Genomic DNA, 16,793 nt, shown 5'->3' with positions numbered 1-16,793 from the left:
CTGTACATATCGTACACTGTATCCCAATTTGACAGGCCCATTCTGTAATTACCTTCTATAGTAATTTACAGATTGCAGAATAACCAAAGCGTACTGGGGAATAGTGAATAGTGGCCTCTGTTCTTGACAGTTTAACCTTCAAAAGAAGCTTGTAGTAGCCAATGAAAAGTCTCACAGAATAATGATGCAAAATGGCTTGTCTGGACGTGACTGCATGGACTAACCTCTTACTGGCTTGGGGCCATCTCCTCCTCCTGAAGAATGGACTGGTTCAAGTTACAGCGCTTTGAGAAGGCCTTCAATACCACCTCCACCAGAATGGTCACCAAGAAAGGAGTGAAGTAAGTCTCTCTACTGTATAAACCCCAAGGGGTTGTCTCTCTACTGTATAAACCCCAAGGTGTTGTCTCTGTCTCTCTACTGTATAAACCCCAAGGTGTTGTCTCTCTACTGTATAAACCCCAAGGAGTTGTCTCTCTACTGTATAAACCCCAAGGGGTTGTCTCTCTACTGTATAAACCCCAAGGTGTTGTCTCTCTACTGTATAAACCCCAAGGTGTTGTCTCTCTACTGTATAAACCCCAAGGGGTTGTCTCTCCACCGTATAAACCCCAAGGTGTTGTCTCTCTACTGTATAAACCCCAAGGTGTTGTCTCTCTACTGTATAAACCCCAAGGTGTTGTCTCTCTACTGTATAAACCCTAAGATATTGTCTCTGTGTGTCTCTCTAGCTTCCTATTGGTTAACAGCATGGCGTTGCATGGTGACGGCTGTCCTATCTGCCAATCAGTGGAGAAACAGCTGTACACACTGTCCAGGAACCTCAACTGTTCATTACTGCAGGTAGACACATCCTCCACCTCACAGACAGCTGTACACACTGTCCAGGAACCTCAACTGTTCATTACTGCAGGTAGACACATCCTCCACCTCACAGACAGCTGTACACACTGTCCAGGAACCTCAACTGTTCATTACTGCAGGTAGACACATCCTCCACCTCACAGACAGCTGTACACACTGTCCAGGAACCTCAACTGTTCATTACTGCAGGTTGACACATCCTCCTCCTCACACGTTATGGAGCCCTCATGACATGCCTGTTGTGTTTTGCTTTCTGACAGAATTCCCAGTCCAGCATTATCAAAGAATTCTGTCGAGACGCATGGACCTACCCTCCTACACCACCCATTATCCTGCAGGTAGATATATGCTTTTATAATAGCCCCTATTGCGCGGTAATAGCCCCTATTGCGCGGTAATAGCCCCTATTGCGCGGTAATTACATTTACATTTACATTTAAGTCATTTAGCAGACGCTCTTATCCAGAGCGACTTACAAATTGGTGAATTCACCTTCTGACATCAGTGGAACAGCCACTTTACAATAGTGCATCTAAATCATTTAAGGGGGGGGGGTGAGAAGGATTGCTTTATCCTATCCTAGGTATTCCTTGAAGAGGTGGGGTTTCAGGTGTCTCCGGAAGGTGGTGATTGACTCCGCTGTCCTGGCGTCGTGAGGGAGTTTGTTCCACCATTGGGGGCCAGAGCAGCGAACAGTTTTGACTGGGCTGAGCGGGAACTGTACTTCCTCAGTGGTAGGGAGGCGAGCAGGCCAGAGGTGGTTGAACGCAGTGTCCTTGTTTGGGTGTAGGGCCTGATCAGAGCCTGGAGGTACTGCGGTGCCGTTCCACTCACAGCTCCGTAGGCAAGCACCATGGTCTTGTAGCGGATGCGAGCTTCAACTGGAAGCCAGTGGAGAGAGCGGAGGAGCGGGGTGACGTGAGAGAACTTGGGAAGGTTGAACACCAGACGGGCTGCGGCGTTCTGGATGAGTTGTAGGGGTTTAATGGCACAGGCAGGGAGCCCAGCCAACAGCGAGTTGCAGTAATCCAGACGGGAGATGACAAGTGCCTGGATTAGGACCTGCGCCGCTTCCTGTGTGAGGCAGGGGCGTACTCTGCGGATGTTGTAGAGCATGAACCTACAGGAACGGGCCACCGCCTTGATGTTAGTTGAGAACGACAGGGTGTTGTCCAGGATCACGCCAAGGTTCTTAGCGCTCTGGGAGGAGGAAACAATGGAGTTGTCAACCGTGATGGCGAGATCATGGAACGGGCAGTCCTTCCCCGGGAGGAAGAGCAGCTCCGTCTTGCCGAGGTTCAGCTTGAGGTGGTGATCCGTCATCCACACTGATATGTCTGCCAGACATGCAGAGATGCGATTCGCCACCTGGTCATCAGAAGGGGGAAAGGAGAAGATTAATTGTGTGTCGTCTGCATAGCAATGATAGGAGAGACCATGTGAGGTTATGACAGAGCCAAGTGACTTGGTGTATAGCGAGAATAGGAGAGGGCCTAGAACAGAGCCCTGGGGGACACCAGTGGTGAGAGCGCGTGGCGAGGAGACAGATTCTCGCCACGCCACCTGGTAGGAGCGACCTGTCAGGTAGGACGCAATCCAAGCGTGGGCCGCACCGGAGATGCCCAACTCGGAGAGGGTGGAGAGGAGGATCTGATGGTTCACAGTATCGAAGGCAGCCGATAGGTCTAGAAGGATGAGAGCAGAAGAGAGAGAGTTAGCTTTAGCAGTGCGGAGCGCCTCCGTGATACAGAGAAGAGCAGTCTCAGTTGAATGACTAGTCTTGAAACCTGACTGATTTGGATCAAGAAGGTCATTCTGAGAGAGATAGCGGGAGAGCTGGCCAAGGACGGCACGTTCAAGAGTTTTGGAGAGAAAAGAAAGAAGGGATACTGGTCTGTAGTTGTTGACATCGGAGGGATCGAGTGTAGGTTTTTCAGAAGGGGTGCAACTCTCGCTCTCTTGAAGACGGAAGGGATGTAGCCAGCGGTCAGGGATGAGTTGATGAGCGAGGTGAGGTAAGGGAGAAGGTCTCCGGAAATGGTCTGGAGAAGAGAGGAGGGGATAGGGTCAAGCGGGCAGGTTGTTGGGCGGCCGGCCGTCACAAGAAGCGAGATTTCATCTGGAGAGAGAGGGGAGAAAGAGGTCAGAGCACAGGGTAGGGCAGTGTGAGCAGAACCAGTGGTGTTGTTTGACTTAGCAAACGAGGATCGGATGTCGTCGACCTTCTTTTCAAAATGGTTGACGAAGTCATCTGCAGAGAGGGAGGAGGGGGGAGGGGGAGGAGGATTCAGGGAGGGAGGAGAAGGTGGCAAAGAGCTTCCTAGGGTTAGAGGCAGATGCTTGGAATTTAGAGTGGAAGAATGTGGCTTTAGCAGCAGAGACAGAGGAGGAAAATGTAGAGAGGAGGGAGTGAAAGGATGCCAGGTCCGCAGGGAGGCGAAGTTTTCCTCCATTTCCGCTCGGCTGCCCGGAGCACTGTTCTGTGAGCTCGCAATGAGTCGTCGAGCCACGGAGCGGGAGGGGAGGACCGAGCCGGCCTGGAGGATAGGGGACATAGAGAGTCAAAGGATGCAGAAAGGGAAAGAGGAGGGTTGAGGAGGCAGAATCAGGAGATAGGTTGGAGAAGGTATGAGCAGAGGGAAGAGATGATAGGATGGAAGAGGAGAGAGCGGGGGAGAGAAGCGAAGGTTGGGACGGCGCGATACCATCCGAGTAGGGGCAGTGTGGGAAGTGTTGGATGAGAGCGAGAGGGAAAAGGATACAAGGTGGTGGTCGGAGACTTGGAGGGAGTTGCAATGAGGTTAGTGGAAGAACAGCATCTAGTAAAGATGAGGTCGAGCGTATTGCCTGCCTTGTGAGTAGGGGGAAGGTGAGAGGGTGAGGTCAAAGAGGAGAGGAGTGGAAAGAAGGAGGCAGAGAGGAATGAGTCAAAGGTAGACGTGGGGAGGTTAAAGTCGCCCAGGACTGTGAGAGGTGAGCCGTCCTCAGGAAAGGAGCTTATCAAGGCATCAAGCTCATTGATGAACTCTCCAATAGCCCCTATTGCGCGGTAATAGCCCCTATTGCGCGGTAATAGCCCCTATTGCGCGGTAATAGCCCCTATTGCGCGGTAATAGCCCCTATTGCGCGGTAATAGCCCCTATTGCGCGGTAAATGAGTTGAGTTTCTGAAGTTCTTTTCACATTTCTAGTTTGTTCCTCTATCCAAGTGACTTGATTGGGAAAACGAGGACTACTCACAATAATCAACAACATATTGTCTGTCTGTCTGTCTGTCTGTCTGTCTGTCTGTCTGTCTCTCTCTCAGCATTACCCTCTGTACCGGGTGAGTGATGCGGGCTGTACGGGTCGGGATGCTGCTCCTCCTGAAGAGCGCCACCTGCTGTTCAGAGAGAAGTACGACGTGCTGTCTCAGGAGGCCTCTCACAGGGTACGTGGACCACTGATAGACTGGTCCCAGATCAGTTTGTGCTCTTGCCAACCTCAATTTGCTGTCATTATGAAGCCCAACGTGTTTTGTATGGCAATGAGTGACAGGAGGTAAAGCACATGGTTTGGTTCGGTTCACAAGGACCACTACGGGTGACCGAACCCCCCCAGAAATAAAAACATTATTTGTAATTTGTTGGAATGGAAGTCAGAAGAATAGACAACAGTCAATCCATTATCCCATGTCAGATAACATTTTATAGATCGCTAGGTAAATTAGCCTTGCCAGCTATCTAAACTTGGAAGTAATCATGGCTGAATAACTGCCCAGGCTACCCAAGGCTTGTGCCCAGGGGCCCTGACCTCCAGGGGCCCTGACCTCCAGGGGCCCTGACCTCCAGGGGGCCCCATTGATTTTGTTAGTCACCAACTCAGATATACGAACATGGCAAAATGAGTAGAACTGCAGGGAATTAGGATGAAAACCGAAAAATGTTCTCTCCATCCCCAATGGCAAAATGAGTAGAATGACAAGACATCAAGATTTGAATGCAGTTTCTATGCTACAACGATTCAATGTTGAAGACATCTTTAATATTGGAAATCACAGTGTGCTGTAAGGTATCCAGTTATATGACAACCATTTGATTGTTTGATGTGAAATATTATGATTAGTTAAAATTTAGATTACTGAGATTACTATTGTTAAAAGACCCTGAAAAGCTATTGTTTAACTTACATTTTTATAAATAAATGTCTATTTGTTTAGACCGCAGCCTACCACTCAGATTATAATTTGGACCACCAAATCCCAAAGTACCGGATGTCTGTCACTAGACCAGGGACGGTACCAGATGTCTGTCACTAGACCAGGGACGGTGCCAGATGTCTGTCACTAGACCAGGGACGGTACCAGATGTCTGTCACTAGACCAGGGACGGTACCAGATGTCTGTCACTAGACCAGGGACGGTACCAGATGTCGGTCACTAGACCAGGGACGGTACCAGATGTCTGTCACTAGACCAGGGACGGTACCAGATGTCTGTCACTAGACCAGGGACGGTACCAGATGTCTGTCTAGACCAGGGATGGTACCAGATGTCTGTCACTAGACCAGGGACGGTACCAGATGTCTGTCTAGACCAGGGACGGTACCAGATGTCTGTCTAGACCAGGGACGGTACCAGATGTCTGTCACTAGACCAGGGACGGTACCAGATGTCTGTCACTAGACCAGGGACGGTATCAGATGTCTGTCACTAGACCAGGGACGGTACCAGATGTCTGTCACTAGACCAGGGACAGTACCAGATGTCTGTCACTAGACCAGGGACGGTACCAGATGTCTGTCACTAGACCAGGGACGGTACCAGATGTCTGTCACTAGACCAGGGACGGTACCAGATGTCTGTCACTAGACCAGGGACGGTACCAGATGTCTGTCACTAGACCAGGGACGGGGACGGTACCAAATGTCTATTTGTTTAGACCGCAGCCTACCACTCAGATTATAATTTGGACCACCAAATCCCAAAGTACCGGATGTCTGTCACTAGACCAGGGACGGTACCAGATGTCTGTCACTAGACCAGGGACGGTGCCAGATGTCTGTCACTAGACCAGGGACGGTACCAGATGTCTGTCACTAGACCAGGGACGGTACCAGATGTCTGTCACTAGACCAGGGACGGTACCAGATGTCGGTCACTAGACCAGGGACGGTACCAGATGTCTGTCACTAGACCAGGGACGGTACCAGATGTCTGTCTAGACCAGGGATGGTACCAGATGTCTGTCACTAGACCAGGGACGGTACCAGATGTCTGTCTAGACCAGGGACGGTACCAGATGTCTGTCACTAGACCAGGGACGGTATCAGATGTCTGTCACTAGACCAGGGACGGTACCAGATGTCTGTCACTAGACCAGGGACGGTACCAGATGTCTGTCACTAGACCAGGGACGGTACCAGATGTCTGTCACTAGACCAGGGACGGTACCAGATGTCTGTCACTAGACCAGGGACGGTACCAGATGTCTGTCACTAGACCAGGGACGGTACCAGATGTCTGTCACTAGACCAGGGACGGTACCAGATGTCTGTCACTAGACCAGGGACGGTACCAGATGTCTGTTTAGACCAGGGACGGTACCAGATGTCTGTCACTAGACCAGGGACGGTACCAGATGTCTGTCTAGACCAGGGACGGTACCAGATGTCTGTCACTAGACCAGGGACGGTACCAGATGTCTGTCACTAGACCAGGGACGGTACCAGATGTCTGTCACTAGACCAGGGACGGTACCAGATGTCTGTCACTAGACCAGGGACGGTACCAGATGTCTGTCACTAGACCAGGGATGGTACCAGATGTCTGTCACTAGACCAGGGACGGTACCAGATGTCTGTCACTAGACCAGGGATGGTACCAGATGTCTGTCACTAGACCAGGGACGGTACCAGATGTCTGTCTAGACCAGGGACGGTACCAGATGTCTGTCACTAGACCAGGGACGGTACCAGATGTCTGTCTAGACCAGGGATGGTACCAGATGTCTGTCACTAGACCAGGGACGGTACCAGATGTCTGTCACTAGACCAGGGACGGTACCAGATGTCTGTCACTAGACCAGGGACGGTACCAGATGTCTGTCTAGACCAGGGACGGTACCAGATGTCTGTCTAGACCAGGGACGGTACCAGATGTCTGTCTAGACCAGGGATGGTACCAGATGTCTGTCACTAGACCAGGGACGGTACCAGATGTCTGTCTAGTGACCTTTCACCAACAGAGCATCTGTAATGAGGCCTGGTTATCCAGTAAACCATTATCTTGTAGAGTCAGTTGGCCACCCCTGATATAATGTTACATTTGCCATTGGTGCGAGGTTCAAGTCACAGGCGGCTGGTGGCATCTTCAATGGGGAAAACAGGTACATAGTAACGGCTGGAACGGTATGAATGAACCCTGCCATTATTATGACCCGTACTCCCTCACCAGCCTCCTGGGGTACAGGTATGATGAAAGATTCCTTCCCTTCCTCCTCCCAGCTGTTGCAATGGTTTAAGCCCCGCCTGGTTCTCAGTGGCCACACCCACAGCGGCTGTCAGGTTCTCCATGACAACCGGTACACAGAGATCAGTGTTCCGTCCTTCAACTGGAGGAACCGCAACAACCCCAGCTTCATCCTGGTAAGTCACTCAATCAGTAATAAACCTCTCCACTGGGACGCCCAGATGTTTCCCAATGTTGTTGTAGCTCACCTGATTACCCTCGTCAAGGACTTGAGGGTGAGTGACAGTCGAATCTGGTGTGCTCGCTCTGGAATATATCAAACTAACCTACGAACTCTGATGTTACTCTGATACCTCAATGTTAACAGAGCTGTTTTGTGCTTTAGCCTTCTCCTGTAAACAGGGTATTCGGAAAGTATTCAGACCCCTTGACTTTTTCCACATTTTGTTTACGTTACAGCCTTATTCTAAAATGTATTAAATATTTTTTCCCCTCATCAATCTACACACAATACCATATGACAAAGCAAACACTTTTTATTTTCTCAATACACATTTACATAAGTATTGAGACTCTTTACTCAGTACTTCGTTGAAGCATCTTTGGCAGCGATTACAGTCTTGAGTCTTCTTGGGTATGATGGGAAGCATCACTGCACAGCTATTTTCAGGTCTCTCCAGAGATGTTCGATCGGGTTCAAGTCCAGGCTCTGGCTGGGCCACTCAAGGACATTCAGAGACTTGTCCCGAAGCTACTCCTGAGCTGTCTTGGCTGTGTGCTTAGGGTCATTGTCCTGTTGGAAGGTGAACTTTCACCCCAGTCTGAGGTCCTGAGCACTTGATCCTGACAAGTCCCTGCTGCTGGAAAATGCTTCACCGTGGGGATGGTGCCAGGTTTCCTCCAGACATAACGCTTGGCATTCAGGCCAAAGAGTTCAAACTTGGTTTCATGAGACCAAAGAATCTTATTTCTCATTGTCAGAGTCCTTTAGGTGCCTTTTGGCAAACTCCAATCGGTCTGTCATGTGCCTTTTACTGAGGAGTGGCATCCATCTGGCCACTCTACCATAAAGGCCTGATTGGTGGAGTGCTGCAGAGATGGTTGTCCTTCTGGAAGGTTCACCCATCTCCACAGAGGAACTCTGAATCTCTGTCAGAGTGACCATCGGATTCTTGCTCACCTCCCAGACCAAGGCCCTTCTCCCCCGATTGTTCAGTTTGGCCGGGTGGCCAGCTTTAGGAAGAGTCTTGGTGGCTCCAAACGTCTTTCATTGGACCCTTCCCCAGATCTGTGCCTCGACTCAATCCTGTCTCGGCTCTCTACAGACAATTCCTTTGACCTCATGGCTTGGTTTTTGCTCTGTCATGCACTGTAAACTGTGGGACCTTATATAGACAGGTGTGTGCTTTTCCAAATAATGCCCAAACAATTAAATTTACCACAGATGGACTCCAATCAATCTCAATGATGATCAATGGGAAACAGGATGCACCTGAACTCAAGTTCAAGTCTCATAGCAAAGAGTCTGAATAGTTATATTATTATTTCTAAAAAAACTTATTTTCGCTTTGTCATTATGGGGCAGTGTGATGTCATTATGGAGTATTGTGATGTCATTATGGAGTATTGTGATGTCATTATGAAGTATTGTGATGTCATTATGGAGTATTGTGATGTCATTATGGAGAATTGTGATGTCATTATGGAGTAGTGTGATGTCATTATGGGGTAGTGTGATGTCATTATGGGGTAGTGTGATGTCATTATGGAGTATTGTGATGTCATTATGGGGTAGTGTGATGTCATTATGGAGTATTGTGATGTCATTATGGAGTATTGTGATGTCATTATGGAGTATTGTGATGTCATTGTGGAGTAGTGTGATGTCATTATGGGGTAGTGTGATGTCATTATGGGGTAGTGTGATGTCATTATGGAGTAGTGTGATGTCATTATGGGGTAGTGTGTATAGATGCCCTGTACGCCATAGACGCAATATATACAGTATTGCCTTTCTCTCTCTCTCTCTCTCTCTCTCTCTCAGGGTTCTTTCTCTCCAAGCGGTTACGGCCTGTCGAAGTGTTTCCTTCCAGAGGAGAGTACGGTGATAGCTCTGTACTGTTCTACCGGAGCCAGCCTCCTCCTCCTCCCTCTGGTCGTGTGGATAAGAGGTCTTCTCCAGTGCATCACCTTCTGTCCCATCAGCAAACACAAGTCTCTCTGATCGTCTCAGGTAGAGGTTGTCCCTGACTGCTGAATGATACAGGGTCAGATAATGGATGCTGTCGTCCCTCTGGTGCAGAGAGGTGGCTATGCTGTCGTCCCTCTGGTGCAGAGAGGTGGCTATGCTGTCGTCCCTCTGGTGCAGAGAGGTGGCTATGCTGTCGTCCCTCTGGTGCAGAGAGGTGGCTATGCTGTCGTCCCTGTCATGCAGAGTGGTGACCAACGCTCCTGCCGGAGCGCTCCTGGTACCTGCTTCACACTATAGAACCGAACCGTACTCTGCTGGCTCAGATATTTTATTTTGTCCAATCGTCCTTTCCAGTATGGTTCCAGCAACTCTAATTGTTGCATTACCAGGCTCGCCCAGTACAGCTCTACGCGGGTTAGTAGTGTGAAAAGAGGAAAGAGTTCTCCAGGGGTCGTGTTGACCAACTCTGCCCTAATAGTACCTTAACATTAGTATTGGGGATCTGATTCTAGATCTGTAGTTAAGGACAGCTTCTACCTGGAGAGCACCTGTGTGTTGGAATCACGTTGGCTCTATTCATGCCATTTCAAACGTTTGACTACTGAATGTGGTGCATGAAATATGGTGCCCCCCCCCCGAGAAGTTTTAAAGTTCACAGTCTCCCATCTCCGGCCTGTATTCATAAAACCATCTCAGAGTAGTCGTCCTGACCTAGGATCAGGAGGCTATTCCTGTCCATGTCATCTCATTCATTGTGATCTCAAATGGCTAAACTGATCCTAGATCAGCAGTCCTACTCTGGAAGAGGGTTTATGACTACAGGTTTTGATCTCTGTACGGCCTGTATACAGTACAGAAGTCTCTGGAAGCGCATGTCTTCAACCAGCATTTGATGTATAGTATTAATGACACACACACACACACACACACACACACACACACACACACACACACACACACACACACACACACACACACACACACACACACACACACACACACACACACACACCTAATTTATGGCCCTAATGTGTCAATGTGCTTCTTTGAAGACCGTTGTTTTCCACCAGGTTTTTTTCCCCCTGATGTAAATACTAATAAAAAAAAAGCAGATTATTGTCAACAGAGTTCAGGTGAATTTGTCTGTGACTGTGGACCAATGCGGCAGAACCATCTGGAAACACTTTCTATTACAGCGCGTTGACATCAGTTAACCAGGAACTAACTAGGCATGAAACTGTCTCAACAGTTCTCAACTGCATCATTACCACCGTAGTGACACAGTAACTCGGTAAAAAAGGATCCTATTTATTTATATTTTACCTTTATTTAACTAGGCAAGTCAGTTAAGAATAAATTCTTATTTTCAATGACGGACTTAAGAACAGTGGATTAAACTGCCTTGTTCAGGGGCAGAACGACTTTATGAACATTATGAAATGGTCCAGAAGTGACTGAAAGAGGTAGAAACATAGATGGGCTTTAAACGTTGTTGCTTCAACCACTTACAACCATAGGACTCTGGTCAAAATAAGTGCACTATATAGGGAATAGGGTGCCATTTGAGATGCCATCACTAACTCACCACAGAGACACTGGCCATGTCCGAAAATCCATACTAGCATACTAAATGCGGGGGGGGGGGAAAGGTTTTATAGTGTGTGAAATTTCAGAAAACAAATTAACAGACAGACTTTCAGCATGCTTATAGGGAAGGGCACTCAACATGCTCGGCACTGACACAAATGACTGATGATCGGCTGAAATAAATTGATAGTAAGAAGATTGTGAGTGCTGTTTTGTTAGACTTCAGCGCAGCTTTTAATGTCATTGATCATAACCTATTGCTGAAAAAACTCATAGGTGTAATGGATTTGCATCCTCTGCCTTATCATGGATTGAGAGTTAACACAGGGGCTTTCGTGAGTAGAACCTCATGCAAATTCAGTTCAGTGTGGTGTACCGCAGGGCAGCCGGCTAGGAACATTATTGTTTAATGTTTTTACAAATGACCTTGAATAATGCCTGTGAGGTGGGTGGCAAGGAATAAGCTAGTCCTAAATATTTCTAAAACTAAAAACATTGTATTTGGAACAAATCATTCACTAAACCTCAACTAAATCTTGTAATAAATAATGTGGTAATTGAGCAAGTTGAGGTGACTAAACTGCTTGGAGTAACCCTGGATTGTAAACTGTCATGGTAAAAACATATTGACACAAAAGTAGCTAAGATGGGGAGAAGTATGTCTATGATAAGCCGCTGCCCTGCCTTATTTAACTGCACTATCAACAAGGAAAGTCCTCCAGGCCCTAGTTTCTACCTCCTTAACAACACTATCAACAAGGAAGGTCCTACAGGCCCTAGTTTCTACCTTCTTAACAACACTATCAACAAGGCAGGTCCTACAGGCCCTAGTTTCTACCTTCTTAACAACACTATCAACAAGGAAGGTCCTACAGACCCTGTTTTGTCTAATCTGGACTACTGTTCAGTCAGGTGCCACAAAAATGTGAAAATTACAATTGGTTCAGAACAGTACGACTGGCCCTTGGATGTACACAGAGAGCTAACATTAATAATATGCATGTCAATCTCTCCTGGCTCAAAGTGGAGGAGAGATTGACTTCAGCACTGCTTGTATCTGTGAGAGGTATTGACATGTTGAATGCACTGAGCTGTTTGTTTAAACCACTAGCACACAGCTCAGACACCCATACATACCCCACAAGACATGCCACAAGAGGTCTGTCTAAACTACTAACACACAGCTCAGGCACCCATACATACCCCACAAGACATGTCACCAGAGGTCTGTCTAAACTACTAACACACAGCTCAGACACCCATACATACCCCACAAGAGTCTCTTCACAGTCCCCAAGTCCAGAACAGACTATGGGAGGTGCACAGTACTACATAGAGCCATGACTACATGGAACTCTATTCCACAGTACGACATAGAGCCATGACTACATGGAACTCTATTCCACAGTACTACATAGAGCCATGACGACATGGAACTCTATTCCACAGTACTACATAGAGCCATGACTACATGGGACTCTATTCCACAGTACTACATAGAGCCATGACTACATGGAACTCTATTCCACAGTACTACATAGAGCCATGACTACAGCAGCAGTAGAATTAGATTTAAAAAACACCTTAATAAACAGCGTGGACTGTGAAGCAACACAAACATAGGCGCATACACACATGGATTTTGTTCTGTATATATGTGGTAGTGGTGGAGTAGGGGCCTGAGGGCACACAGTCAATGTATTGTAATGTTTTTAACATTGCATGAACTGCCTTGATTTTACTGGACCCCAGGAAGAGCCAAGGCAGCAGCTAATGGAAATCCATAATAAATACCAACAGCAAAGCACCATCACACCACCACCTCCATGCTTCACGTTGGGAACCACACATGCAGAGATCATCCGTTCACCTACTCAAATTTGGACTCATCAGACCAAAGGACAGATTTCCACCGGTCTAATGTCCAATGCACAAGTTTCTTGGCCCAAGCACGTCTCTTCTTCTTAGTGGTTTCCTTTAATAGTGGTTTCTTTGCAGCAATTCAACCATGAAGGCCCTGATTCACAGTCTCCTCTGAATAGTTGATGTTGAGATGTGTCTGTTACGTGAACTCTTAAGCATTTATTTGGGCTGCAACTTCTGAGGCTGGTAATTCTAATGAACTAATCCTCTGCAGCAGAGGTAACTCTGTCAGCTTTCCTGTGGTGGTCCTCATGAGAGCCAGTTTCATCATAGCGCTTGATTGATTTTGCAGCTGCACACTTGAAGGAACTTTCAAAGTTATAGAAATGTTCAGGTTTGACTGACCTTCATGTGTTAGAGTGTCACAACACACCTGATTGACTCAAACACATTAAGAAGGAAATAAATTCCACAAATGAACTTAACAATGCACACCCGTTAATTGAAATGCATTCCAGGTGACTTGAAGCTGGTTGAGAGAATGCCAAGAGTGTGCAAAGCCGTCATCAAGGCAAAGGGTGGCTACATAGACACACTGGCTTTACTCAAGCAATTCATTAGTAAATATTGAAAAAAGTAAGGGGCCTTGAAAGCTGCCCTGGGGAATTCCTGATTCTACCTGGATTATGTTGGATTATGTGATCTGTTAGACAGGTAACTCTTTATCCACAATATAGCAGGGGGTGTAAAGCCATAACACATACGTTTTTCCAGCAGCAGACTATGAACGATAATGTCAAAAGATGCACTGAAGTCCAATAAAACAGCCCCCCAATATTTTTATCATCAATTTCTCTCAGCCAATCATCTGTCATTTGTGTAAGTGGGCGGCAGGGTAGCCTAGTGGTTAGAGTGTTGGACTAGTAACTGAAAGGTTGCAAGATCGGATCCCCGTGCTGACGCAGGTAACAATCTGTTGTTCTGCCCCTGAACGAGGCAGTTAACCCACTGTTCCTAGGCCGTCATTGAAAGTAAGAATTTGTTCTTAACTGACTTGACTAGTTAAATAAAAGGTAAAATTACATTTTTAAAAAGTGTTGGTATGAGGCTGATTGGTGCTATAGACACTATATACACACTACAGAGACACTATATACACTACAGAGACACGATATACACTACAGAGACACTATATACACTACAGAGACACTATATACACTACAGAGACACTATATACACTACAGAGACACTATATACACTACAGAGACACTATATACACTATACACTACACTATATACACACTACAGAGACACTATATACACTAAGAGACACTATAGACACTATATACAGAGACACTATACACTACAGAGACACTATATACACTACAGAGACACTATATACACTACAGAGACACTATATACACTATATACACTCCAGAGACACTATATACACACTACAGAGACACTATATACACTAAAGAGACACTATATACACTATATACACACTATATACACTACAGAGACACTATATACACTACAGAGACACTATATACACTAGAGACACTACAGAGACACTATATATACAGAGACACCATATACACTACAGAGACACTATATACACTACAGAGACACTATATACACACACACTACAGATACACTATATACACTACAGAGGCACTATATACACTACAGAGACACTATATACACTAGAGACACTACAGAGACACTATATACACTAGGACACTACAGAGACACTATACACTACAGAGGCACTATATACACTACACTATATACACTACAGAGACACTATATACACTACAGACACTATACACTATAGAAACACTATATACACTACAGAGACACTATATACACTATAGAGACACTATATACACTATAGAAACACTATAGAACCCAAACCAGCCCAGTCCTGTGGACCAGGATGTCTTGCTCCCAGGCAGACTAAATAACTTTTGCCCGCTTGAGGACAATACAGTGCCACTGACACGGCCTGCAACGGAAACATGCGGTCTCTCCTTCACTGCAGCCGAGGTGAGTAAAACATTTAAACGTGTTAACCCTCGCAAGGCTGCAGGCCCAGGCGGCATCCCAGCCGCCCCCTCCCAGAGCATGCGCAGACCAGCTGGCTGGTGTGTTTACGGACATATTCAATCAATCCCTATACCAGTCTGCTGTTCCCACATGCTTCAAGAGGGCCACCATTGTTCCTGTTCCCCAAGAAAGCTAAGGTAACTGAGCTAACGACTACCGCCCATGTAGCACTCACTTCCGTCATCATGAAGTGCTTTGAGAGACTAGTCAAGGACCATATCACCTCCACCCTACCTGACACCCTAGACCCACTCCATTTGCTTACCGCCCAAATAGGGTCCACAGACGATGCAATCTCAACCACACTGCCCTAACCCATCTGGACAAGAGGAATACCTATGTGAGAATGCTGTTCATCGACTACAGCTCGGCATTCAACACCACAGTACCCTCCAAGCTCGTCATCGCTCGAGACCCTGGATCTCGACCCCGCCCTGTGCAACTGGGTACTGGACTTCCTGACGGGCCGCCCCCAGGTGGTGAGGGTAGGTAACAACATCTCCTCCCCGCTGATCCTCAACACTGGGGCCCCACAAGGGTGCGTTCTGAGCCCTCTCCTGTACTCCCTGTTCACCCACGACTGCGTCACCCCAACTCAATCATCAAGTTTGCGGACGACACAACAGTGGTAGGCTTGATTACCAACAACGACGAGACGGCCTACAGGGAAGAGGTGAGGGCCTCGGAGTGTGGTGTCAGGAAAATAACCTCACACTCAACGTCAACAAAACTAAGGAGATGATTGTGGACTTCAGGAAACAGCAGAGGGAACACCCCCCTATCCACATCGATGGAACAGTAGTGGAGAGAGTAGCAAGTTTTAAGTTCCTCGGCATACACATCACAGACAAACTGAATTGGTCCACTCACACAGACAGAATCGTGAAGGCGCAGCAGTGCCTCTTCAACCTCAGGAGGCTGAAGAAATGCGGCTTGTCACCAAAAGCACTCACAACTTCTACTGCTCCGCCTCTCAACCGTAAGGCTCTCCAGAGGGTAGTGTGAGGTCTGCACAACGCATCACCGGGGGCAAACTACCTGGGCCCTTCAGGACACCTACACCACCCGATGTTACAGGAAGGCCATAAAGATCAAGGACATCAACCACCTCGAGCCATCGCCTGCTCACCCCGCTACAGAAGGCGAGGCCGGTACAGGTGCATCAAAGCTGACCGAGAGACTGAAACAGCTTCTATCTCAAGGCCATCAGACTGTTAAACAGCCAACACTAACATTGAGTGCTGCCAAATATTAATTGACTCAACCCTCCAGCCACTTTAATAATGGGAATTGATGGGAATGATGTCAATATATCACTAGCCACTTTAAACAATGCTACTTACCCTACATTATTCATCTCATATGCATACGTATATACTGTAATTTCTATATCATCGACTGCATCCTCATGTAATACACAATACTAGCCACTTTAACTATGCCACTTTGTTTACATACTCATCTCATATGTATATACTGTACTCGATACCATCTACCGTATCTTGCCGATGCTCTGTACCATCACTCATTCATATATCCTTATGTACATATTCTTTATCCCCTTAAACTGTGTATAAGACAGTAGTTTAGGAATTGTTAGTTAGATTACTTTGTTGGTTATTACTGCATTGTCGGAACTAGAAGCACAAGCATTCACGACACTCCGCATTAACATCTGCTGTCCATGTGTATGTGACAACAAATTTGATTTGATTTGAGACTAGACACACTAT

The 16,793-nt window shown here is 47.0% G+C and overlaps 1 protein-coding gene across 1 annotated transcript in view; it reads left to right on the top strand.

Annotated features, from left to right (window-relative positions):
- Nucleotides 1-9,647, top strand: part of LOC135533600 (metallophosphoesterase 1-like) — a 35,890-nt gene extending 26,243 nt beyond the window's left edge. Inside the window, exons 4-8 of the mRNA XM_064960889.1 lie at nucleotides 261-341; nucleotides 732-843; nucleotides 4,171-4,293; nucleotides 7,347-7,487; nucleotides 9,356-9,647. Of these exons, the coding sequence (XP_064816961.1) occupies nucleotides 261-341; nucleotides 732-843; nucleotides 4,171-4,293; nucleotides 7,347-7,487; nucleotides 9,356-9,535 (637 nt within the window). The 3' untranslated portion in view covers nucleotides 9,536-9,647. The remainder of the gene's footprint in view (nucleotides 1-260; nucleotides 342-731; nucleotides 844-4,170; nucleotides 4,294-7,346; nucleotides 7,488-9,355) is intronic.
- Nucleotides 9,648-16,793: the final 7,146 nt, after the last annotated feature.

Source organism: Oncorhynchus masou, unplaced genomic scaffold, assembly GCF_036934945.1.
Source record: "Oncorhynchus masou masou isolate Uvic2021 unplaced genomic scaffold, UVic_Omas_1.1 unplaced_scaffold_2497, whole genome shotgun sequence".
Taxonomy (NCBI): Eukaryota; Metazoa; Chordata; class Actinopteri; order Salmoniformes; family Salmonidae; genus Oncorhynchus; species Oncorhynchus masou.
Note: the sequence above shows the minus strand (reverse complement) of the source record. Positions and strands in the feature narration are given on the sequence as shown.